At 49.9% G+C, this 26,882-nt stretch overlaps 1 protein-coding gene across 16 annotated transcripts in view; it reads right to left on the minus strand.

The window, feature by feature from the left end:
• TLR5 (toll like receptor 5) overlaps positions 1-26,144 on the minus strand; it is a 37,888-nt gene extending 11,744 nt beyond the window's left edge. The window contains exons 1-4 of one of the 16 annotated variants that reach the window (XM_060395952.1): positions 25,861-26,144; positions 16,088-19,453; positions 14,731-14,884; positions 109-4,001 (exon numbers count right to left, since the gene is read on the minus strand). In XM_060395952.1, coding sequence (XP_060251935.1) covers positions 1,421-3,997 — 2,577 coding nt within the window. In that variant the 5' untranslated portion in view covers positions 3,998-4,001; positions 14,731-14,884; positions 16,088-19,453; positions 25,861-26,144 and the 3' untranslated portion in view covers positions 109-1,420. 16 annotated transcript variants of the gene reach the window in all.
• Positions 26,145-26,882: the final 738 nt, after the last annotated feature.

The following is a 26,882-nucleotide window of genomic DNA, read 5'->3' on the forward strand; positions in this document are numbered from 1 at the left end:
GAGTCTGAGTGAACTCCGGGAGTTGGTGATGGACAGGGAGGCCTGGTGTGCTGCAATTCATGGGGTGGCAAAGAGGTGGACATGACTGAGTGACTGAACTGAACTGAATGTCTTGCAGAAAGACATTTATTATTAAAATCAATCTGAAAAAAGACAAAATACACACAGATTTTTCTTAAGATAAAAAAATACTAAACATTCTAAGAAATCACAACGGCCTCCCGAAGGCCCTCCTTGGTGTGGGGATCCTCTCATGGCCATTAGGGTGGCTAAAGATAAGATCTGAGACACCCTGACATTCTTGGTGGATTTAACTGTCGTGTCAGCTCTGTGAGTTAGAGAGGGTCACACCTACATATGAGAAAACAAGCCCAGCGAAGGTGTGTAATGTGCTCAAGGCCACACGGCTCGTGAGCAGCAGAATCAGAAGTCAAACCAAGTTCCGGGTCCAGGTCCAATTCCTTTCTGCAACAGCCTGAGCGGTCAATAAATGAAGTATGGAGGAAAATAAAGCTGAAATAGGCTGGTGCTAAATCCCAAAGGTTCTTGAAAGCCAGGTTGAAATAAACGTTGCAAGCCAAAAAGAACGTCCATGGCTCACTAGGGTTAGATCCAAGAGGTGAGAAGAAGTGAGGCAATATGGCCCCAGGAGATCTAGTCATTCTCATCCTGGCTTCCTTGGGGCCCCTCTGATCCCTGAGACTGAGCATGACCTGTACTGAGCAATGGCATTGTCCTCATGGTAATAGCAGGAACCATGCCTCTTTTTCTGTTTGTTTTCTATTTAGTGTTGTTGTGCTAGGCCCTCAGAATCACTGACCAGCCCCTTTCTGGAAATGAATGCTAGAGAAAGGGTGTCGGCCATCTGTAACTTCTCCCAAGGTGCCCTTGCCATGCAGAGGGATATATCCTGTTGTTGATACAATGGGAGAGATCAGTGTTACTGGTTCTGAAAGGAAATCAATGCAGAATAAGAACTGCTGGGGGCAGTTGCAATTTTCTAGAGCTATTACTTTCCATTTGGACATTGGCAAGACAAAACATTGTGTTGCTATGAAAATCAAAGAGATTTATCTTCTTTTCATTGTAGGAAAACAACAACTCCATAAAGGACCCCCAAATGGCAACTCAAGGGCTTCCTAGGTGGCTCAGTGGTAAAGACTCTGCCTGCTAATACAAGAGACTCAGGTTCGATCCCTGGGTCACGAAGATCCCCTGGAGGAGGAAATGGCAAGCCACTCCAGTATTCTTGCCTAGGAAATTCCATGAACAGAGGCGCCCCGTGGGCTACAGTCCATGGGGTCGCAAAGAGTGGGACATGACTGAGCAACTGAACACAAAGGCAGGCAAATGGTAACTGGTGGACATAAAAGGTACAGAGTTATCTGTGGCTTGCAGTAAGTGGAAACTGCTCCTTTGCCTAGGAGACGGTGGTTACACTTTGCAGCTGAATAGCACTGTCTTTCTTCCTTTCCTTTTCTTTCTTTAGAATGCATTGAGAGAGTTTATTGAGAAACCAGTCAACATCCTGGAGATCCTCAGGCCACCTCAAGTACTGCCGTTTCTGGACGAACCCTCTGATGGACTGATGCTTCATCAGATGAAACTGGGACAGGGACCCCACCACCACCATGATGAGGGCGCCGTTGAGGTCAGCTAAGCACCTGCTCTGGGCGTAACTGAAGGCTTCGAGGCACCACCCGTCTCTAAGGAAGTGTCTGCTCACGAGACAGACAGTCTTCCTGCTGCTCCACACGGCATCCTGGATGTTGGCGATGTGGTTTTCCCCGGGCATAAAGTCTCTTTCTTCAAAGCACAGGTTAAATCTGTTTTGGTTGCTATACTGGACATCCAGGTGTTTGAGCAAAGCGTTCTGCACCCATTCAAAGTCTTTGCTACTGAAGCACAAATAGGCATCGTATTTGTATGTATCTGATTCTCTTCCCTTGATGGGGTCCTTGAACAGCAGACTCTGGGCTTTCTTATAACAGATGAAACAAAACCCCCGGAACTTTGTAACCATGAGGATGATCACGAGGAACAGAGTCAAGGTGACAGTGAATAAGATGAAAAGGGAAAACTTCAGGGACTCTAAAAATTCTTCTTCTTCACAACCTTCTGTGGAAAGACTGTAAATGGACACCCCAGCCAGAGAGTTTGGGTACATGCAGTACATGTCTGCTGGAGACCCAGATATTGTGATATTGGTTTGATTGACCCAATGGATAAAAGCACTAAGTTCACAATCACAGATGAATTTGTTATGAGTTATGTCCATGGCACTCAGTGATGCAAATAAATCAGGATCAGGAGAGAGGAGCTGGTTTCCAGATATATCCAGGATCTCTAAGTTAGCAGGTAAGTCGCCAGGAGAAAGAACAGTCAGCCTGTTGTCTCTGAGGCTGAGTCCCCTCAGTGCAGTCAGATGATGAAATACTCCTGGTGGAAGGAAATTCAGGTAGTTTTTATTCAGATAGAGGAGTTGGAGATGAGAAAGCCCCTTAAAAATATCCCAACATGACTTGGTTTCCCAGGCAAGTTGCAACATATTTTCTCCAAGGAAAAGCTTTTCTAGGCTGGGATTCTCTGAAGGGGCATGGTTTTGTGGACAAAAGGAAAAGCGATTTTGATTTAAAATGAGAATCTGGAGATGAGGTACCTGGAGAAGGAAGTAGAGATCATTCAGATTTTCTAGCCTATTCTCTGATAATTGGATCAAATTGGCTGTAAGTGGGATGTTTGGCAAAGTCACCAGCTTATTGCCACCCAAGAAGATATTAGGAATGCTTGGAAGAAAATGAATTGTTTTAAGAGCATTATCCCGGAGGTCCAGGGTATTTAATTTCCCCAGGAATTTGAATGTTTTGTCCTGAATGATCCCAATGTGATTCTTCTGCAGGTCAATATAGGCTACCTTAGGTAGTCCATTGAAATCATGATTATATAATTCCCCAAGAAGGTTATATGATATATTGAGAACTTGGAGGTTGTCGAGTCCATAAAACGCGTTCCTCGAAATACTGTTTATCTTGTTGTAGGCGAGGTTTAGGACCTTCAGCTCCTGGAGCGTTTCAAAGACTCTGGAGTTCAGGGAGAAGATATACCCATGTGAAATGTCCAGCTGTATCATCGAGCTCCTGGCTAGCCCAGCAAAGGTGTGCTGGTCAGGATCCTTCAGGTTGGAGAAGCCAAACGAAGAACCCATAATGTGATGGGTAAGAACCAAAGAGAAAATCTGGCTCCCATTGATGGCATTGCTGAAGTTTCTCATGATGTCCACCCCCCAGCCATTGCCAGAAACATCTAGGGTTTCCAGGACCATGTTTCTGAATGGGTTCAGACACCTCTTCCAGTCCACTGACACCCTGCTGTACAAGTGGTTATCAGCAAGGCTTAAGAAGGAGAGTGTTTTCCCTTGGAGGGGTTTGAACTCCTGCTCACATACAATAGGTATTTGGTTGAGGGAAAAATCAATGGACTTCAAGGAATTCAGTTCCCGGAAAGAGGGATGAAGATGAAGACTCTGAATTTGATTTTTGGATAGGTCCAAGCGAGTCAAAGATGCCAAATTTCTGAAATAACCATCTTTTAATACAGCATCGGAGAGACCACAGAAAAACAGTCGAAGTTCAGTGAGATGGGGCAGTCCCTGAAAAGCGTCTGGATGCAAGAAGTCTATCTGACTTCCACCCAGGTCCAGGATCCTGAGATTGGGCAGGTTTTGGAAGGCTTCTCTGTAAATGGTCAAGGAAGTAAACTGAGTTCCCAGCTCCAGCAGCTGCAACTGGTCCAGGAAGGGGAAGGATGTGGTTCTGACTGTCCTGATATAGTTGAAGCTGAGCAGGAGGCTCTTGGTGGTGTTGGGGACCTGGGGCACTTGGGTGAGGTTGCAGGAAAGATAGATGGCTCTCCAACCATCGAAGAAGCAGGAAGAAATTCCAAGTGCAGGACTGGTCAGGAGTACAACTCCTAAGAGAAGGTCAAGGCAGTCTCCCATGATCCTATGGAAAAGAAGGGAGAGTGAAGACACAGACATCTAAGCTCAAGGTACTGAGCAACAGCCTTGAGGGTGCTTAGGGCCTGGGGGACCCCTCTGTGATGTGGTTGCTTCTTAGACCCTGTGTTCCTCTGGGTCCGTGGCCATGCCTATTGTGTAGTGTAGACAGAACCTTTCTCTCTTTTTATCTATTATGTTGCATTTTTCTACATAGCAAGCGTGGTTGTAAGTACTTCAGAAATACTTCATTCAATCTTTGTGATAACTCGGCATTCATTCATAAGGTTGTGAATTCATTCATTCAAGATTTGCTGATGGAAGTTGGAGAAAACATTAGGAAGAGATATATTTGAACTTCACCCCAGCCAGGGATCCCATTCCTATCCCAAGGCAGCCTCTGCTGAGGAGTGGAAAATAAATCCACTGATTTTTCTTTCCCCTCTAATCTGCCAAAGATACTAAGTCCTCTCTATTTATCCATCCTCACTTCCTACACAGTTCAGCTCATCATGTAAAAATTGGGTACACCATTTTTCAGTTTAATAAGGATGCACTAAGCACCAACTGCATGCCTGGCACTTGTGTGACCATGTGAGCGTACAACTAAACAAAAACCAGACCCCTTGCCTAGTCCAACAGGTAAATTCACTGTCTGTCTGGGTTGAGCATTTGCTTGTACACAGCGGCAAAAGGTGCCGAATGAAGGTGTCTGGTTATGTTCTCAGTGCTGTGCTGGGAGCTGTGAGGGTACAGATGGTGCACGAGGGCCCCTCAGAGAGCTTCACTCCTACCCATCGGCATGGCACCTCCACCTGGTGCCTGCCAAGTACTCAGCTTGCACTACATGTAGTATCAGAAGGCCTCTGTTGGAAGGTAAGGAAAGAGCTACATGGCTCAGAGGGCAGAGTGAGGGGGAGAGTAAAGAACAAAAGAGGGCACTGGTTTATGAAAACATCCCTGGTTCAGTTTCCATATCTGGGTAGACAGCATGAAGAGGCATGGCACCAGAGCAGGCGCCGGCCCTGGATCACCTGCAGGCTCTGAAGAGGGTTTGTTGTGTTGGGGGTGATTTGCGATAGGGTTTCCACAGCACCTTGGAGGCTCTGACACACAGTTTACAGCTGATCAGAAGGAGACATCAACTCCTGAGTTGACCCAAAGTATCAAAAGCAGGCCACATCAGCAGTAGGGCAGCAAGACTTCCCTGGTGGTCCAGTGGTTAGGAACCCGCCTGCCAGAGCAGGAGATGGGTTTCATCGCTGGCCCAGGAAGATCCCACACGCCGTGGGGCAACTAAGCCCGTGTGCCACAGCAACTGAAACCACCTGCGGCAACAAAGATCCAAGGCAGCCAAAAATAAATAAATCCATTAAATCAAAAGAAAAGAGTGGGGAGGGCATGGTATACTTGTGTATACCATCAGGTGAAAAAAAACTATTGCCATTTCACATTTGAAATTAAACAATTTCCAGTTGGTAGTAATTAAATATAACCTACTATTAAGACTAAACCCAAAACCAGGCACGTAAGAATCATAGGAAAAAACTAGATGAGCATGTTTATCAAGGCTCTTAATTTCTCTGCCATTTCCACCCATGGGCTCAGGGTAAAGACAGCAGAGTCACCTTTGTTCTCTGAAATGTCACCCCCATGTTAGCAAGTCGTGTCAGTTTTACCTCCCAAGCCTACTCTGTTCAAGCTCCCATCTCTTGAGAGTTCTCACTGATCTCTCTTATTTCCAGTCTTACCCTCCGTTTCCCAAATAGCAGCCAGGGTGTTCTTTCAGAAACATAACCCAGAAGATACCACGCCTCCGCACAGACCCCCTTCCTCCTCCTCCCACAGCTCTGGGAATAAAATCCTGCAAAGACTTCCTTCATCTGGTTCTTGCCTGTCTCTGCCACACCCCCCTCCTCAATAACTTACTCAATTAATTTTTGCTGAGCATCTGTGTCTGGCACTGTTTTAGTGGTGAACACAATAGACAAGCCTGACATTTCACTCTCCAGAAATGCACATTTGCAACATAAACCAAATTTTGTACCTGAGTTCAGAGGGTTCACTGTTCTCCTGAAGGCTACCCCTTTCGATCTCATGAGGAAAACCCTTGGTTTACATATAATAACCACCAGGTTTTACATTCTAGAACAGGGCTTGGGAAACTTTTTCTGTAAAGGGCCAAATGGTGAATATTTTAGGCTTTGCCGTCCAAATACCATAGTTTGTTAACCTCTGTTTTAGAAGAAAAGAGAATGGAGACTTTGATTTCACCAATGAGGATTTTAAGTGACTGCAAGATAAATGTGTTCTGATACTGAACTGATATTTGCAGGAAAGAACTATCTTGGCCCCCAAGCTGCTGACAGTTTTGCGGCTGTTGTTTTATTTAAACATCAGAATGAATTCTCGTCTTACGTAACCTGACAGAAAAATCCTTGCAGAGACATGGGAGTGAGAATACCAGTTCAGAATAACAGTTAAGATGTCTAGTTTCAATTCTGTCTTTTTACGGACCACTCAGGGCTGGCCTCCAAATGTCGACACTGTACTAGGCAGCTTGACCTTGAATTCATGGTAACAACAAGTGAAAGAAAGTCCCAGACAACACATGTTCAATACACTGAATTTTCATGTCTATAACAGGGAAGCTAAAATTAAACAGTAAGACAGATAAGGCCAGTTGAACAAACAGATATTAAAGAGAATCATTTGGGTTCATGTCATGCTACGAAGACATACTACAGACCTATCTTCTTATGAAATACAGCAAAGTGTGAAATAGCTACATCTTCATCTCGGAAGCAGACTTCTACAGGTCAGGTAGCAGGACACATGAGGAGAGGAGCCAGGTGACCTGGTGAGCCAACAGGAGTCTGGAGGGGTTATTCAGGAAGACAGAAGCTGGGAAGAGGGACCATCTCAGGAGGGGGTGTCCTGGAATGAGAACCAGGATCCAAAATGGGTAGAAACAGTCTAGTTTCAAGGTGAGAACCAGGCCATGGAATTGCTTCAGCCAAATGTGAGAAAGATGAGCTTCCAGAGTGAAGGTAGGCTGTGAGACAGGGTGGGCAGCGGGTGTGGACTCGGGGAACCCAAGAAAAAAGATCAAGTGACCTAAAAGTCCAGACCCTAAGAGGGTTGAAGCCAAAGGGAGCAAGAGGGATGAGAGTGTGTTGGGGTAAGGCCCGGAAGAAGCCTGTGCCAGACAGGGCTCATTGCTTCTTGATCCCAGAGCAGCTGGTTGCTGGCAGCAGCTTCCGACCCCGCAGAGGAGGGCCCCCCCCCCGGGGGTGTCTGGAGTGAGTTCTCAGCGGCAGCAGATAGAGTGGCCTGGCAGTGCGCTCCTAAACTATTAGTAAAAAGATGGTGAGAATCGACGTGTACTGACACGTTCCGCCATCAGGCGATATACTCAGTCCTTCCTAAAAATCGCTCAGCTATGCAAAATCACACAATAAAACCACAGGACTTCTGGGGGAAAAGAGGGCGGCATACAGCAGCTCGGGGGCCCAGATAGTTCTTTCCTGCAAATATCAGTTCAGTATAAGCACTTCATCGGCAGCACCTTAAAAACCTAATGAAAACGGTAGCACTGTTTTATACACGTATGTGGATAAGAAATTCACACACACACTGCAAGAAATAGCCCTTTCCTTGAAAAAGGCCTGGGGGTTGCCGCTTGGGAGCTACTGTGAGGTGCTGGAAGGAGGGGGCTATTTGGTATCAGGGGAAGCGGAACACCAGTTGGCGATGGGTGTCGGCTCAAAACACGCACAGAGTGTGAAGGTCGCTGGCAGATTCCTGAGATCTTTTCCCTCGTCATATGTAGGTTGGTTTGGCTGGGTCGTTTTCTCCATGAAAGCTCAAGAAACGGCACATAAGCAAATGTAAATTTCACGTTCACTGATGTGTTCATGTTGTTCCCTAATGTATGAGTAATCTTCCCTAATACAGCAATACTGTTCCTTAAGATGTCAGTCGTGGTGGAACAAAGTTGTTATTTCACAGCAAGCATTATAACGGAACACTCGGTTCTCATTCAAGGCTAACGGTTCAAATTAAGAGTAGGACAAAAGGAGGTTCCGTATATGAGCTACCCTCTGCACCTGTGTGGCAGAGTTTGGAGAACTCGTGGGGCTGGCTCAGGAATCAGCTCTGGGCACCAGTGCAGACTCGGGTGCCAAAGGGCTCAGAGCCTTAGGCAGAGAGTGTCACCTCCAGCAGCCTCGGCAGTTTCCTGTCTCAATGGGAGACTGAATGCGAGGAGCCGTCCTCAACTCTGGTGACATATGAGAACCGCCTGAAGAGCTTCGAGTGCTGAAGCTCAGGCTTCCCAGAGACCAGTTAAAAGAGACTCTCAGGGGTGTGCACTCTTAACAAGTAACTGAATTTTGTACACACCCAAATTTTAGAATCACTGGTATAAACCCATGGTTCTCTAACTTGGCCATACATTGGAACCACTGGGGGAATTAAAATAAAATACGGGAACTGGGTCCCATCTGTGGGTGATTTGGCTGGTCTAGGGTGGTCTAGGCTGGTCTAGGGTCTTTGGTGTGGCTAGGGCATCCTGAGTTGTCAAATCTCTCCTGATGATTCCAGTTTCAGAAGGTTGGCTCACATGGCTGCAAGTTTGATGGTACCTTAGAACTGGTACAGGTATTTGCACACCACACTCATAACACCATTATGCACAACAGCCAGCAGGTTGGAATGACCCAAATGTCCACTGATAGATGAGAAGATAATGTGGGACATCCATAAAATGGAATATTACTAAAAACAGAGGAAAAGCTGGCACACGCTTCAACAACACGTGTGAACCTTAAAGATACTCTCCATGAAATAAGCGAATCACAAAGGACACATACTGTTTGATTCCACTTATATGAGGGACTTAGATTAGCCACATTCAGAGAGACAAAAAGTGAATAGACGTTTCCAGGTGTTGGAGGGAGGGGTGGGGAATTATGGTTTTGTAGGTTCAGAGTTTCTGTTTGTGATGATGAGAAATTTCTGGAGATGAATGCTCAGTCGTGTACAACTCTTTGTGATCCCACGGACTGTAGCCCACCAGGCTCCTCGGTCCACAGGATTCTCCAGGCAAGAATACTGGAGTGGGTTGCCATCCCCTTCTCCAGGGGATCTTCCCAAAACAGGGATCGAACCCGGGTCTCCTGCATTGCAGGCAGATTCTTTACTGTGTGAGCCACCATCTACAGTATGAATGTCCTTGATGTCAAGTATGGGGCTTCCCTGGTGGCTCAGTGGTAAAGAATCTGCCTGCAGTGCAAGAGCTGCAGGAGAGGTGGTTTCGATCCCTGCATCAGGAAGATTCCCTGGAGGAGGGCATGGCAACCCGCTCCAGTATTCTTGCCTGGAGAATCCATGGACAGAGAGCCTAATTGGCTACAGTCCGTGGGGTTGCAAACAGTCAGACACGACTGAAGTGACTTAGCAAGCATGCACAATGTCAAGTATATTTGACCACAATCAGAAAACAAAATTAAAGAGAAAAAAGCAATACCACCACTCCTAGAGTCTGACTCCTGGAGATTCAGCTGGATGGGTCTCATGGAGCTGGGGAAGAGCATTTTATCACCATATCCCAGATACTTTGAGAAGAGGGGTCCTCAGGCCACGCTCTGAGAAACCCTGGTCTAAAGGACCCCCTCCAAGTCAGAAACCTCATGCTTTTCTTAGAGAAAGAGGGCTGGAAAGAAATTCAGAGGGCTGTTGAGAATTGGGTTTTTATTACTGAGGCTCACTTGTGTCCAGGGCTCTGAGGGGTAACAGGAGCAGCTCGATCAATGCAGGCCTCAATACTCCTGCCAAACACTGTTAATTAAGATAATGAGACCAGAGGGAGAAGGGCCGCAGCCCTTTTCTTTGAGTTGAATTCATTTAGCTTTAATCCCAGCCGTCAGCAGAGCGGGTTCCCTTTCTTGACTTAATTGCCTGCCCAGCAGAGCCGCTGGCCTCGGCGTGGGTGAGTTACCAGCCTTGGTGTCTCTGCGGGAAGCAGGGAAGCCTACCCAGGGGCGTCTCTGCTCCCCGGGCACCACAGTTGGCTGGCAAATCCTGCTGGCCTGGGCCAGGACTGCTCCTGTGCTAATTTAATACTTGGTTCTTAACAAATAATACTCATAATGGGCTCTTTGGCTGCACCTGGGATTCCGAGCTTGGCCGCAAGGCTGGAGAAAGGACGTTTCTCCTGGCAGGTGGTGGCCCACATCTGGCAGAAGGCCGGGGCACTGGGCATGGAGAACCAATCGTTGTCTGAGCAAAAGTTAATTCATTTCCAAATGGGTGCTGGGGAGGGTTTCTCCCGGGTTCACAGAACAATAAAAATCATGGACAGAGTCCACATGGGGAGACGTTCTAGTTCGGCCTCGGGAAAAGGCTCAAGGCCAGTGGACACAGTGATCTTCCCAGGGCAGACGTGCTCTCCAGATGCAGGACACAGCATCACGTCATCGGAACAAGCCAGCAAATGAGCACTCTGGAGCCAGCAGTGTCGCCAGGGCCATGGTCCTTCCAGACCAGCATTCTGCCTCTGACAGCAGTTCCAATAAATGCATGGGTGACTGCTTTGCTGTGAACCTCAGCGTTTGCTCCCCAGATACAAGTCCAGCTTTCGCACAAACCACCATAACTTCAAGGCTCTTCCCACGTGACCTCTTTTTCACTCAATACCACCTCTTCTCATGGGACCAGCTGCTGTATTGAGAATCTGTGCTTGTCCTGGAGTCACTCTTCCCAGGCCAAGACCCTTGCTCTGTGCCGGTCACTGCTGGATCTTGGGGGTCCTCTGCCTGCCAAGGTCTCACGGTCTGTAGAGACTCTAGAGCAGTGATGCCCAAGAGGTGTCCTCGCACCAGCAGCATCAGGGCTACCTGGCCCCCCTCCCCTACCTCCTGAATCAGAAGCTCTGGAGCATGGCCTGGCAGGCTGTTCTATCAAGCCCTCTGGGTGGTTCTGACGCACATTCACATCTGAGAACCACTGGACTCGAGTCTGGAGGGAGGAAAGAAGTATATCCTAATAACTACAATACCACAGAGTGGATACCTTTGCCTACACGCTCATGCCCACAGAGCTCTGAGCTTCCTCCCTTTCTGCATCCTCCCAAGTCTTTGCGTGCGCAGTTGCTTTAGTCATGTCTGACTCTTTGCAACCCTATGGACTGTAGCATGTCAGGCTCCTCTGTCCATGGGATTCTCCAGGCAAGAATACTGGAGTGGGTTGCCATGCCCTCCTCTAGGGGATCTTCCCAACCCAACCCAATAGAACCGGCATCTCCTGCATTGCAGAGGGATTCTTCACCCACTGAGCTACCTGAGAAGGTAGATTATACACATGAGAAAACTAAGGCCCAGAGAAGTTAAGTAGCTTACTTAAGGCCACACAGCTCTGACTCCCCTCTAAATCTAGTGCCTCTGGTGTGGCTGCACAAGGAGGTCAGTGTGGGAGTACTGTTGCAGCCCACCTCTGGGTCTTCATCTGTGGATCTGTGGTCACTTCCCCTTAGTCACAAAGGGATGGGCTCCTGGGGAAAGGTGAACCTCTCAGCCCTTCACCCCCTTCAGCTCCAAGTGAAGGTCCACCTCACCCCACAGTCACTCCTTCCCGAGATGACCCCCTTGAAAATGCTGAGTTCTCGCCCATGCTCTCAGCATGACCCTCTACCTTCCAGGTCTCCTGGGCCCTTCCCTCCACTAGGCTGACTCTCTGATGGCCTCCTGATCCCTCTCAAACCTTCTCTGCTCTTCAAATGCATCTGCCCTTTCCACCTCCCCATCATTCTACACCCCACGGACCTTCTCTTCAGACGCTCTGCCAACACCTTCAACCCGGCTGCCTCCTCGCTCCTCTCTCCCATCTGTCTACACCGGCTGCCTGCCCGCTGCATGCCTACACCCGGTGGCTGCAGTTCTGTTGGGAGGAACCACACTGGTGCTCACACAAATGGGCAGAACCCAACCGTGCGGTCACCCTCTCTCCTACCCCCAGGGGTGATTGCAAAACTCTGTTGGTTCCCCTGCCCATCTTGCCTGGCCTCGGCCCTCTCAGAAGCCGCTGAAACCTTGCTTCCTATTTCTAGGAGAAAAAGGCCTGGCTCCCTTTGTTTTTGTAAACAAAGCCGTTTATTTACGGCTGCACTGGGTCTCCACCGCGGCACACAGGCGTTCTCTAGTTGCGGCGAGTGGGGGCTGCTCTTGGTCGTGGGGCACGGGCTTCTCTCTGCAGTGGCTTCTCTTGTTGCGGAGCAGGGGCTCTAGGGCACTCAGGCTTCAACAGCTGCGGGGCATGGGCTTAGCTGCCCCATGGCATGTGGGATCTGCCCGGATCAGGGGTCAAATCCGTGCCTCCTGCACTGGCAGGAGGATTCTTATCTACTGAGCCACCAGGGAAGTCCAGGAAGGCCTGGCTCTTGACCTGGCATGTGCTGCAGCCACCCAGGGACTCCCTGTGTCCCCCAGCAAGGCCCACTGGGGGGCTCAAGGCCCGTCCGGGTGGGAGCACCACGCATAGCCACTGGGAGGTGGGCTTTGGCGTGCAGAGAGCGTGGTGGGTCCGAAGCAGAGCCCGCTCAGCCTGGTGCAGCCAGAGAGGGAGGCTCGCTTGTACATACCTGGGTGCAAAAGGGGCTCCGCTGGCAGGCCCTGGCAGTTCATTCATGCAAACAAAAAGGAAAGTGTGCTCCCCGCCCATCATTCTCCTCAGACCCATTACACGCGTGAGCAGAGACAGTCGGCAGCAGCTTCCGTGGGCATCATGGATTAACACAGCAGGGCAAAGCCTGGTAACTGATGACTGTTCTCCAAAGAGGAAGCAGAAAATCAGTGCAGTGGGTCTCCACGCGCTGGTGTGCCCTCAGAGAACGGTTTACTGACTCGCTGGCACCTGGCGTCTCCTTAGGGTCTGTTTGCATCTCTCTGTCGCATGATGCCTTGATACAAAGCTGGTCTCGTACGTCTAGCCCAGCAAGAAACTTCCCTTTCATGTGTCGTGGGGTGGCAGGGGAGATCACGAGAGACTCAGTCAAATGCCTTGCTGCATTCCCAGGGCTGCTGGAAGCTGCTAACGCCGTCAGGATGGAAATGAGCTGAGTCTGATACGACTTGCTGGTCTAGAACCTACGCGTACCTGCAGGGGTTCCTGCCACCCTTCGTCAGAGCTGCAGTCCTGAGGCCAGATCTCTTCCAGGAGACTGTCCACATCAGCTGCCAGGCTCAATAATACACCTTGTGCTGTGCTCAGTCGTGTCTGACTGTGACCCCGTGGGCAGTAGCCCGCCAGGCTCCTCTGTCCATGGGATTATGCTGGCAAGAATACTGGAGGGGGTTGCCATTTCCTCCTCCAGGAGATCTTCCCCACTCAGGAACTGAACCTGTGTCTCCTGCATTGGCAGGCAGATTCTTTACTACTGAGCCACCTGGGAAGCCCTCAAGCTCACTGGTTTGTAGCTTATTTTGTAAATATCTGCTGAATGAATCAATTTGTCACATTCTGCCTCTGGGTCCTCCTCTGTCTTCATGACCTGTAGGGCCAGCTACCAGGGTGCTGAGGGCAGGTCTGCACTCTGGGTTCCTTGGATGGGCTGGTCCAGGTTGGGGGAACCTGGGGCCCTTTGGAGCAGCCTCATCTCATCTGCTCTCTCCCATCCTACCTGGGAGCGGTTATCTGTGCTTACAATAGCCTCTGAGAGGGAGCATGCCCCTCCTTCTTCTTCCACATCTGGACATAGCTTGAAATATCCTCTTGGGCATCTGTAGCATTTCCTCCACATTCAGAGCACTTGGGGCTGTAGCCTTTCTGACTCATCAAACACTGTGCTCTATTCATCTTTGGTTGTGGACCCTTATTTCCATCTTCAGTACATACGAAACTCTAAACAGGTGGGTAAAGTCAGATCAGCTTCCTTAATCCCCCACTGAAAGAAGCCTCAAGTACAGCAGTGCCGATGGTGGCCAGTCCTGTGACGCTCTCAGGACACCACCACCAGCATCAATTCCCCTCATCTCCAGCTGCTTGGGTTGCTGCTCCCTCCTGTCCAGGTTGCTGCAGCGACTGACCCCCTACCCACCCCCACAGCAAGTCTTACCCCCAAACCTGCATCTCTCACTCAGCCACATGAGGGAGCTTGTAGGAGGCACGGCTCCGACCAGAAACCTTCTGGTTCCTCCTGACCACAATGATCCAGCTCTTCAGGGGGCAAGACTCCACATGGACTCTAATCTATGCCTGGAATGGCTGATTAGGGGGGTCCCTTAGTGCCTGCACCCTTTCACTGGCCAGAGGGGGAAACTCCAGACAATCTACCTTCTGGCTTTTCTAGTCTTGCCTGGGCTCCGGGGATAACTCGCCTTCTCCCAGTGTGGCCTCCATCCAACTTCTCTGCTTCTGCTGATCCTGAGCTTGAAGTGCTTGTCCCCATCTCATCTGTTTACCCAACCCCAACTCACCCCTTACAGGCTACCCTAGAGGCCAATTCTTCCATGAAACATTTCTCATATTCCTACAAGTGCTTTATCTCCTGCCCTGGTTCTGTGGACATGTCCACGATGGCATTTTCCACCTCATTCCTCCTCCAGTCTGCCCATCTCCTGAGGGCAAGGACCCAGTTTTGCTCAAGCAGTACCCCGAGGCACACAGCACAACTGAAGCACCTGGTGAGCTGTTTCCCATTCATATTCTGAAGGAGGCTGATTTTCATCAGGAGTACTTACCTCCAGTCCCAGCACAAGGTGTGTTCTTATTCTAGAGACATGAGGTCCCTGATTGTTTAAAGGCTTTAGTTCCTAAGACTCTGCCAACCTCCTCGCAGTGAAGATGGTGGTCAGTGGTTTTTCTGGTGAATTAGGAGAAAGAGTTTTTGCTTTCCTAAGGGAGAACAGGAAAGCTAATTAGGAGGGAGAAGCAGCGAACATTACGGAGATGGTTTTCTATGCCACACAGCGATTTTTATCTGTGGGGGAATTTAAAACATTCAGTGTGTCCCTGATTAAGTGGAATTGGAAAAGCCTTTTGTAAATTAAGGCATGTGGAACATCAGAGCTGAAGGGACCTGCAGAAATCTCAGGTCCAGTCTCTGGGTCAAGGGGTCGGGGTAGGGGGGAGGCTCTCTCCCTTGACACTCTGTGGAGGGAACTCCACGCTTTCACAATCCACTCCCTCTTTATTGACATGGCGGTGGGGAGGAAATGCCTCCCCTGGACCCAGATGTCCCCTTCAAGACAGTTCTGAGGTCATTTGCCAGGGGCTCACACAAAGGATGAGGATAGTCCATCATCTACTCCACAGAGAGCAGAGAGCTTGCAGGTTTTTAGGGAAAGAGCTCAGTTTGCCATCAGAGTTTGCCGTTTCTAAGCGGTACAACTAGGTAAATTATGGCTGATCTAGGAGACGTTGGGCAATTATCGAGTCTCAGATTTAGGATGAGATGGGTCCTGAAAGTTAAGGGTGCCATATAGTTCTTTTCACTGTTTTATAGATAAGTAAACTGTGGCTCAGAGGTTAAGTATGTGCTTAAAGTCACATAACCATCGCATGGCAGAGCTGGGATTTGAATCCAGCTGTAAACTTGTCATTTTGATCTTCAAAAAATAAAAGTTGTGGACACTGCAAAAGAGATACAGAGCCTCCAAAGATGATTTGCATATGAATCACCCAGAGATCTTGCGGAAATGCAGATTCTGACTCAAGCTGGTCTGGGGGAGGACCTGAGATTCTGCATTTCTAACAAGCCTCCAGGTAATACTGATAATGCTAGTTCAGTGACCATGAGCCCTAAGGACTTGAGAGCTCTATTATGGGCCTCCCTGCTCACTACTGAGGCCACCTCAAACCCCCCAGGAACGATGTATGAACCGGATGCTGCGTGATCACTTTGGAGAAATGGGGACCATACATTCACTCCCAATCCTTCTCAGTCCTGAAGACTGAAGCATCGGATGGTTGCTCGAGGAGGGTTATTTGACGTTTCAGAGGGAAGGGAGCTGGGCAGGTCACATCATTTTACTTGGAGCTGAGGAAACGACTTAGCAACTAAGCAACAACAAGGAGGAAACAGGAGAGCTTGGGTACCGTTTCTCAGGCTCCAGCACAGGCGCCTCTCCTGGAGACCAGCAGGGGGCGCACAAAGGGCGGAGACCGAGGCAGGAGCTCTCCGAGGGCCTCCGGAAAGTCTGGGCTGAGGAATGTGGAGGCCACAATGGCTCGGAACTGAGCCCTGCGGAGAAGTTCCTATTGCTTGCTGAAGCTTAGAGAGCCTGCATACGCTCCTGGCAGGCTGGCCATTCCTGGAGCATAGGGAGAGGAGGCTGCGACTGAATTTCAAAATAGGAGTGTGATGTATTTTCTTTCTTAGCACGGATGTTAGAAGGAATTATCCACTCTCACTCCCACCCCCACATCCTTTGAGATTCTGAATCTGTTGGGCAGTGTACACAGTTTTGATTTGCGGGGAAAGGTCAAAATGACAACTAAGTGTGTTGCTGCTGAGCTGCTAAGTCACTTCAGTCGTGTCCGACTCTGTGCGACCCCATAGATGGCAGCCCACCAGGCTCCCCCATCCCTGGGATTCTCCAGGCAAGAACACTAGAGTGGGTTGCCATTTCCTTCTCCAATGCATGAAAGTAAAAAGTGAAAGTGAAGTCGCTCAGTCGTGTCCGACCCTTAGCGACCCCATGGACTGCAGCCCACCAGGCTCCTCCATCCATGGGATTTTCCAGGCAAGAGTACTGGAGTGGGGTGCCATTGTGTAGCTGGATTCAAATCCTAGCTCCACAATTTAATGGATGTGTGACCTCGAGGAAGTGCTTAACCTCTCTGAGCACCAACTTAATCATCTATACAATGGCAACAATAACAGTTTCTCCTTCCCCGGGGAAGCATATTCAGTGGCTTCTGAGGAGACTCTAGTGCCCGCACAGAGAACCAGTTATTGATGCATAATCCTCTAATATTTCTTGCTTCTTTAGTAGACAGACATCATTTATCCAACTGCACCTCACCAAAAATGTATTCCTTTTGGAAGCCACTCAAGGGAAACAGGGAGAGAAGGAAACAGAATTTCTTAGTACACTGGCGTGATTTGGTGTTTCTCTTTTCTGCACTCATGGGAAATTAATGCAAAAGCTTTCCTTATAGTCTTCACTATCTCCAGGTGGTGGTCCCCACAAACCATTCAGAGGCACTGAGACAGGATGAAAACCAAAATGGTTCAGGTAGGAAACGGTTTCTCTTCTGTCTGCTCACTATAAACTCTTTAGCACCCAGTTTTAAAGCACCTGACTGCAAAAAATAATTCCATCTGAGCAGTTATTAAAACCTAACAACTGGCATGACACACCTAAAAATCCTTGGGAAAAGAGCTCACCAAGGCATTGACTTCCCTGGTGGCTCAGACGGTAGCGTCTGCCTTCAATACTGGAGACTTGGCTTCAACCCTTGGGTCAGGAAGATCCCCTGTAAAAGCGAATGGCAACCCCCTCATTGTTGCCTGGAGAATTCCATGGACAGAGGAGCCTGGTGGGCTACAGTCCACAGGGTTGCAAAGAGTCTGACACTTAACAGTTATTGACTTAGTTGCCTTTCTCAGGCAGCACAACATTCTCAATTAGAAAATTAACATATAAGACTGACAGTCTCCCTGAAAGCAACTTAGCTAAACTCTGAGTGTTCATGGGCAAAATAAACTGCCAAGAAAGATAGGCAGCTGCAAGGTCAGGAGCCTGAGCAGAGAGCGAGCTGGGAAGTCTGATACTGGATCCCCTGAAAGTAAAGAGACAGACAATCCGCTAAGTGCAGCAAAAATCGTTTGGATTGTGATGTAAATTGGAAGCAGTTGGGGAGAGGCATGGTGAAGAGAAACCTTATTAAACTATGATCCCTTAGACACAGAGGATGGAAATGTGAGGAGAGAGTAAAAAGCACTTCAGAACTGTCCAGGGAGGGATCTGCAAGCTGTGCTAGGTTAACAAAAGCATCATGAGAAACCTCCCGGGCTGGTAGAATCAAGCCTGCTCTGCAGCTGAATCAAGCCTGGGCAGAGATAAGGGAAGGGAGAGGGAGGGAGCTGGGCCAGGCAGAGGTGTCCCCCATCTCTGGGCCTGCCGGGTGCAGAGGAGGAAGGGTGATTTCACTGGTGGTGCCCCAAGACGGGGAGCAGGACAGGCAGGGCTGGGAAACACACCCCTGTTATAAGGACACATTCTTGCCATGAGCCCGGCATCCAGGGACCTCAGGGAGGTCCGTGGAGTGTGGAAGCAGCCTGGACCAGCTGCCCAAGGTGGGCTGTGTTCCCCACTGAATGAGGGTGGAGTCAGCAAGAAACTGGGCTCCTCTGCCCTGTGGGTGATTTTTTAAAAGATGCATGAGATCACTGGTCTGGGATCACTGGGCAAGAGCTCTGGGCTAGGAGAGGGGAAAGCTGGTTTCTAGCTCTGCTTTGGCCATCACCTGGGTATCCTTGACAAGTTTAACTTTCCTTGTCCTGTTTTGGTATGTGTTTGATGGGCAGTTTGAACTAGAAGCATTTTCATAGCCTGGAAACCTTCAAATTATCTAATGAGATTTGCTGAGTGCCATGACAACAATCACAGACCAGGACACATCACCTCCCCTACTTTTTGGCAAATTTTTGAATCTATTATAGACAATCTTGAAAATATCTATGGAAAATAATGGTTTTGTGAAAGTCACTCAGTCGTGTCCAACTCTTTGCAACCCCATAGACTATATAGTCCATGGAATTCTCCAGGCCAGAATATAGGAGTGGCTGGCCTTTCCTGCCTCCAGGGGATCTTCCCAACCCAGGGATCTAACCCAGGTCTCCCACATTGCAGGTGGAATCTTTACCAGCTGGGCCACAAGAGATCTACCAATAAAATGGATAAAGAAAATGGATTTACATATATCTGGGGGCTTCCCAGGATATAGCAGTAAAGAGCCCACCTATCAAAGCAGAAGATAAGACATATGAGCTGTGGGTTCGATCCCTGGGTTGGGAAGATCTCCTGGAGGAGGCATGGCAACCCACTCCAGTATTCTTGCCTGGCGAACCCCATGGACAGAGGAGCCTGTTGGGCTACACTCTATGGGGTCTCAAAGAGTTGGACACTTAGCAGGCACACACGAATATCCCGGCCTCAAACAGCAACTTTCCCACCTAGAAATTTGCTCTCAGAGGGGACTGCTCCTGTGGCTAGATCATCTTTCAAAAGTAGAAAACTTTCTCCCCTCCATGTATTTCCATCCCCTGCCCACTTCCATCTTCTACAGTCTCCTGACATCACTGCCCCAGGGTAGGGATGTAACAGGACTGTCCTCAGGAGTAACTTGCGGAATCTTCTGGCTTTCATTTCCGAAACGGGGACTTAGGTCCAGGACACAGAGGCTTTTCCAGGAGGTCTTGAGTGGTGTGAAGTTGGAGGGGCAAAGCAGGGAGGTCTGGAAGAAACAGGAAAGGAAGAGAGGTCTGGGGGTCCCGGGAAGACAGGACTTTGGCAAGCCCCTAGAGTCTGGCTGGCCAGTCCCAAAGTAGCAGAGACCACCAGGGAGGCGGGGTCAGCAGCCTTCTCAGCGGTAACCTGAGTGGATCGGACTGGTGAGCAGGATCCCCTGCAACCCCACCCTGAGCTCTCAGCACTGCTTAAGATCCGGATATCGTGACACCACCCTGGGTGTTTTCTATTCTTGCCAGCCTGGTGAGACAAAGGCTGCAAACTAATATTAAGTTGATCTCTACAAAATAAAAGGTGGGGCAGTATTTCTTGCACAACTGAGCACGTTACTGATTCATACTCGCAAACCTTGTGTGTGTTGAGAAAGAAAATAAAGTTAGCCTTGGAATACTCTAGAACCAGTTAAGTCTCTGACCATGAACCTCAGAACATGGAAACTTAGGGCTGAAAGTGGTTTTCCATCTTGCCTTCATTATGAAAAGTGAAAGTGATGTTGCTTAGGCATGTTCGACTCTTTGTGACCCCATGGACTGTAACCTATCAGGCTCCTCCGACCATGGGGTTTTCCAGGCAGGGATGCCATTTCCTTCTCCAGGGGATCTTCCTGACCCAAGGATCGAACCCAGGTCTCCTCCACTGCAGGCAGATGCTTTATCATCTGAGCCACTAGGGAAGCCCAAAAGGGTCCACACCCAGGTTCCTGTTGATGTATGGCAGAAACCAACACGATATTGTAAAGTGCTTGAAAGTGAAAGTCACTCAGTCATGTCCGACTCTTTGCAACCCCATGGACTATATAGTTCATGGAATTCTCCAGGCCAAAATACTGGAGTAGCTAGCCTTTCCCTTCTCTAGGGGATCTTCCTAACCCAGGGATCGAACCCAGGTCTCCCATATTGCAGGCGGATTTATTATGGCCTTCATTATGGCCACCTTCAAATGCTGGCTCCGTTGGCCTGTCTACAGAATAGAGTGGTTATGAGGATTCAATGAGATGACACATATAGGTCATATTTCTGGGTCCCTGGCAGTGTCCTGCACGTGGTAGATATTTACTGATGATTACATTATTTATGACTAGTAAAGCTAGTCTAACCCACAATGAATAGACAGACAGATAAACGGATTTGATGACCTTGGATAAGTCATGCTGTCAGCAGCACCATGACTAAGAATTCTGCAATAAAGCTGGAATCACAAACATCCATCTACAGTAAAGCATGAGCTGCTCACCCTAATTAATATAGTGGTTTGAGTACTCTTGCCTAGAGAATCCCATGGATGGAGGAGCCTGGTGGGCTACAGTCCATGCGGTCGCAGAGTCAGACACAACTGAGCAACTTCACGTTCTTTTCACTTTAAGTATACAGACCCTGAAGCCAGACACACCCAGTTGGAACCCTGCTCCCCCCTCACCACTGTGTCATTGGGTGAGCTCCCTGGGCCTCATTTTTGTCATCAGAAAAATGAGAACAAGACCCATCTTACAAGGACTCAGAGCAGTGTCTGGCTCAGAGTAAATGCTGTTTGTGTGTCTGTTATTATCACTGGTGTCATGAATTTGTGCACAGTCAAGGAGAAAACATCTGGCCCACACCATTATGAAGCAAAGTCAAGTTTGGGGCACTTGAGATGAGTTTACCATGGGTCAGGGAGGTGAGGACGAACTGCTTCCTGGTTGCAACATCATCTCCTTGGATTTGGTAGTACCATGGCTTGGGAGCTTACCCCAAATGAGAGTTCCCTGGGGCAACTGTTGGGGAGCAAGGTTAAATGGAACACAACCAATGTGAGCAGGGCAATTCATCCATATTCCTTAGCATACATGGGCTCTTCCCTCCTGCATGGAACTGTGGTTAGATCTCTTACAAAACAAACAAAACTATCCTTTCTTGACATGACCCCTCGCCACTTCCTGCTGAGAAAAAAATCTATCCTTTTGCCGTGGCCAAATTCCACAGATGTGAGGTCTGAAGACTCCGCCCAATGTTTCCACTGCCCATTAATCAGCCTCTTTTGACCCCATGAGATCTGGCTTTCCTATGGGAGTGCCACTCTCAAAGCTCATCTCCTTCTCATCTGTTTTGTTTGATTCGCCGTTCTTTTTGGCACAGACAGCTTTGGCCACGCATCTCTTCTTGAACTATCTCCCCCCACCCTTGGCTTCTTTGATTTTCTTCTCTCTTTCTGTTTTCCATCAGTTCCTCTCTCCCACTACCCACCCCCCCCCCCCAGAATATAGGTTCTCCCCAAGACCTCAGCTTAGTTGCTTCTTGCAGTGACTGCATTTGCTTTCACAAGCTGGACCGTCCTCTCTGAGCTCCCTTCACCTCCCTCTAACCCTGATCACATCTGCACTCAAAGTGCACACTTCTGCTGATTAAAGGACATCCCCCCTTGGGCATCCTGCAATAACTTTAGATGCAGGAATACCCCAAGGTGACTTAACAATATTTTCGAAAATCCTCCAGAAAATGGAAACATTTTTGCATGGCACTCAGAGTCATGAAGTGGACCTTCCCTGAGTCCAATTCCCCCCTGCCTTGCAGGATTATATGCCAATCTTCTCTTTTCCTTCTTCATATTGCTCATCACCAAGTCTTACTTTTTTCCTTTCAAACATCTCTCATGTTGTCCTTGCTTTTACAATTCCAACCAATGGAAATGGCATAAACAGGCATTGGATGGATGGTTCAGCTTTCTATCCAATGCCTGTTTATTGGGCACTTTCTACCAAGAAAGTTGTTAGCTGAGAGGGCTTCATCAAGGACAAACCTAGCCCAAGTGACCTGGGTCAGGAGCAGGAGGCAGCCACAAGAGGGCATGATGCTGTGACAGAATGTGCTGGCAGGCAGTGAGGCCCAGAGGAGGACATGCAAACCCAGCTTGAGGGACCTCTACACTCAGGGGATCCAGACGCTGAGTGCTATGGATGGGGAAGGGTAAGCTCTCAACAGCAGTGGGCCTTCCTGGCAGAGGCTATCAAACAACAGAGTCAAGGGAGCCGGGGCCTGAGTCTGCTGTGATCCAACTGGTTCATAAGATGGAAGTGTAAGTTCAAGGTGTGAACTGGTGGGGGGTGAGGCTGGAGAGGACACCCTGGGGCCAGATCAAGAAGGACATTGCAGTCCATTCTGAGGCAGTGGTGGTGGTGGTTTAGTCACTAAGTCATGTCCGACTCTTGTGATTGGATGGACTGTAGCCCACCAGGCTCCTCTGTCCATGGGGATTCTCCAGGCAAGAATACTGGAGTGAGCTGTCATTCCCTTCTCCAGGGGATCTTCCCAGGGCTGCTAAGGGCTTTAAGTACTGCCACCGAATTAAACCCAAATTCCTCCACCAAGCTTATCCAGTCTTTAAATTCCCAGTAATAGCACTTAACCCACAAGTAAGTGAGGTGCTTCCTGGTGCCCACATATGGCTGAATTTCAATCAGGAATCATTTACTGAGTGCTGTCTGCTATGTGCCAGACACTAAGCGGACTGCTAGATGAGTAAGACACAGCCCAGCCTCAGCTGGTGGGGCAAAATCCCTCAAGCCAACTGGGCAACGCAGAGTGCATAGGATTCAGTAGATGTTTGGTCATGGGGCAGTGGAGGGAAAGGAGGAGCCCTCCAACTCTGCCTGAAGTCTAGGGGAGCAGCCAGCCAGGGAAGTCTTCCTTGGGAAAGGTGCTATTTGAGATGCTATTTATGCTTCCTAAAAACCGGAGGATTCTGGGGACTTCCCTAATGGGAAATGTTTGTGTGTGTGTATGTGTGTGTGTTTGTATACATGAAAAGAACATACACATGGAGAAGAGGGACTAGCCTGGTGGTTCAGTGGTTAAGACTCTGAGCATCCAATGCAAAGGATGAGAGTTCGATCCCTGTTTGGGGAAATAAGATCCCACGTGCCATGCTGTGGCCAAAGAAAAGAGCCAAAAATATGCTCCCTCCTCCCAAACAAAAAACAGAGGATTTCCCAAAAGAGAATCCTGGGCACAGGACAGCAAGTCCAAGGAGAGAGAGGCATACATAAGAAGCCTGGCCAGAATGGCATGAGAGGTCAGTGTGGCAGAGGGCACTTGACACTGGCAGGAGGCGGAGCTGGGAAGAAAGGCAGAGAAAGTGGACTGCATGGCGGAGGGGAGAGAGAGTGCCGTTGCCTATTCTGGGCTTCAGGGGCTTTTCCCCCTTTGCCTTGCCTGGTGCCTGACCATTGTTTCTAAATGCAGCTGAAGACTAAGCAGCTCCAGGAGCCTCTCTGCCTTTTCCAGACCACACGGGCTATCTTCTTTGAGCCAGCAGACCATGCCACACAATTTCACTTGATTGCTCTGTTATACAGGTGCTGGTTTCTCTCCTCCTCTGAACCTCGAAGCTTCTAAAGGGCAGGAACATTCCCTCAACCAACCTGAGTTGGTCCCATAGAGCTGAGCACAATGTAAGTCATAGCCCCCATATCAGGGAAGGCACTGCAAAAACAGAACTGGGAATTCCCAAAGCTTGAGACCTGGCTGAAGATTTCCATCTGCTTTCTGCATTCTTTCCCACAAAACAAAAAGGGAAACAAACATAGTAGATTCACTCATTTCACATTTCAGTGTTTTCTTGCTCTCCGAGTCTGTGAGCAGGAATAGACAAACAGGCTTATTTTGATTTCAGCACTCAGCAACCCAAACTTCCGGAGACAGGGAAATAAACAAAGAAAGCTCTGGGATACAACTTTCTCAGAAGCCTTGCCTCCTTAGAAACAAACCCCCAAAGCTGGCAGGGATGGCTCTGCATTCAAACCACAGACTCTAAAAGATTCTCGATCTACTCAGAGCTCTAATACCCGAGGGAATGGATGATTCTGCGCAGTCATTTAGAACAGGAGCACCAGAAGGCTGATATGCAGGGGTGTGGTCAAAGGGATTGTTAAAATACACTCAGTAACTAGTGTTGGCCTGGTTCCCTCCTCTGGGAACCCTCTGGAATGTCCTCACAATCCCACAACTCCGGGATCAGCATCGAGCACCACAGACTTTCTCCCAGGTTCCTCTTCCAAGGTTTCCTTTCTGATGGGCTGTGCCCTCCCCAAGTCAGGAGGGAGGGATGTGGGATGCTGGGCACAACGGGAAGCTGCTGGCCACTGCCTTCTGTCCACAAGCACAAGGATGAAGTGAGTCTGAGAGTCCAGGAGTCCCTGGACAGATTGGTCAATCCTCAGCCTGGCTGAGTAAATGCAGGGAGAAGTGATCGAATGACACATACTTGGCCAGGGCCTGGCTGCTCCCCGGGGCAGCTCTCCAACGTCAGTGTGTGGTCACTATCAGCCTCTTTCAGGCACTGAGCAAGAGGGCAGCATCCCAGACGCGCCTGACGACACTACATGCGCTGGGTCATCGCCCAGCAAGGACACCTGTCTGAAGGACACTGGGATTACCTGCTTGCTTCTGGGTCCAGGTGCTGGCCAGGTGTTCGAAACACCAGGTGACTACACAGCTAGCCCACTGCAAGGGAAAGCCCCCGCCATCAATTCCCACCCAACACGGCCTCAGCAGACTTCCTGGGACAACACCCCTCACCCCATGACAATCCACTAACTCCGTCCTCATCCCTTAAAAAAATATCATTCCATCTGTGGTTTCCCAGGAGTGTTGCCACTAAGCTCTTATCTTCACAAGCAGATTTTTCATTTTAAACTATTTACCTCAGAGTCTTTGCCAGGCTGCTCTACCTGGTGTTATGGGAGTGGAGATGTGGGGGTTCAAGGCCTTTTGTTGAGCAGCTCAGTAACTTTCTGGGATTTCCAGTGGTCCTTCTGAAGGTGGCTATTTCCCTTTTCTAAGGAAGATAGTGAAGCCACCTGTCCCTCTCAGGGTGGGGACGAAAGTGAAAAGGAGAAAGTCTGATAGCACTGTTCCGAGGTGGAGGTGCAAGTGACTTCCTCACAGCCAAAGTTTCCAGAGTCCCGCTGGCAAGGTATCCATGTGCTCCCCCTTTGTCCCTTCCCCCAGGGATGCCCCTCGAGAAGCCAAGAGCGAGGTCCAGGGAATGGGTCCAGGGAATGGGCACCTGGGGCGCAGGAGGAGAGCTGTGAACAACCCAGGACACCTCTGCCAGTGGAAAAGGCGCCCGGTGGTCACAGGTGGCTGGCTCCCCGCCCCCCTGGGGGCTCCAGGCCCCCGCCCCGTCCCTGCCGGGGGCCAGCAGCCCTGACCTGCCCTCGTCTGCTGCAGAGCTCTCACCTCCGGGGAAGTCTGCCCGCGCCTCGCACACCTCGGCTCGCTCCTCGAAGTCGCAGAAGCTGAGCCCCACGCGGGGGCCCCGGAAGACCTCGCCGGCCCCGCCCCCGGACAGGCCCCGCCCTCCAGGCCGGCTCAGGCCCCGCCCCCGGTCCGGCCCCGCCCCCTCAGCCCAGGTAACCTCTTTGTTCTTTCTCTCTGGCGAGCGGCCCTCCTGCTCGAATCTTGAGGCTCCTCGGATGTGCGCCGCAGACCGTGCGGCTGGGGGGACAGGCGAAAGTGTCCGTTCGACGAGGAAGAATATAGCGGAGCCAAGGACTTGGGGGGTCGGGAGGGAGGGACGCGGATGCTGGGTGCGTGCGGCGCCCTGGATCCAGGGAGAGGGGCCGTCTATAAGGGCTGCGGGCGTCCGGGGCTGGGAGACCCGCAGAGCTGCCGCCTCGGTAGACTCCCAGAATGTCCCTCGAGATCCTCCAGGGCAGCTTTCGCTTCCCTTTCTCTTCCCATCGCACAGGGGAGGAGCTCGTGCCCGAGGAACTGGAGAAGCGGTTCGGAGACACAGTCAGAAGCTGGCAAGACCATGCCCTCTGACTCCGGCTGCAGTGCTCCTTCCATGGAGCCAAACCTCGGGCTAAAAGCGGAACATTTTGATACATTTCAGCCAGCGAGTGCTAGCTAGGGGCTGGCGTGATTTGAGGAAGGAAGCCCGGGGTTGTCTGAAGAACCCAGAAGACAGACCCTTTCTGTCCTGAGAGCAGTGATCCTTCTCTCTTATTTACCCCCACCTCCTCTGGGGCTAGAACCGGCTCCCCAGAGGCCCGTGCAACCAAACGGTTAAGGAGAGGTGCTGATCAGAAAGTGGTGGAGTGGCTCTCTGGGAGGAAACCCAGTTGGGGGGACAGACGTGTCCCTGTCTTGAGCAGGACTGGGGTGGGGGGAGCGTGAGGGTGGGTGCACAAACTGCGTGGGTTGTTGAGTCCCAAATCCCCACTAACGAGGGGAGCTCGGGTGTAATCAGAACAGCTGACTCCCACTCACCGGGGAACTGGGTGATAGGATCGGCAAGGTGTGAAAGATCCGTGTAAAACCCTGGCACTTAATTTCAGCGCAAGGATCTCTATGTAGAGTCTTCCCGGCTCCCGTCCTTGACTGGCAGCCTCAAGTGTGAGTGACAGGTTGTCTCAGGTAGGTCTGAAGGGCCGC

This window comes from Ovis aries, chromosome 12, assembly GCF_016772045.2.
Source record: "Ovis aries strain OAR_USU_Benz2616 breed Rambouillet chromosome 12, ARS-UI_Ramb_v3.0, whole genome shotgun sequence".
NCBI lineage: Eukaryota > Metazoa > Chordata > Mammalia > Artiodactyla > Bovidae > Ovis > Ovis aries.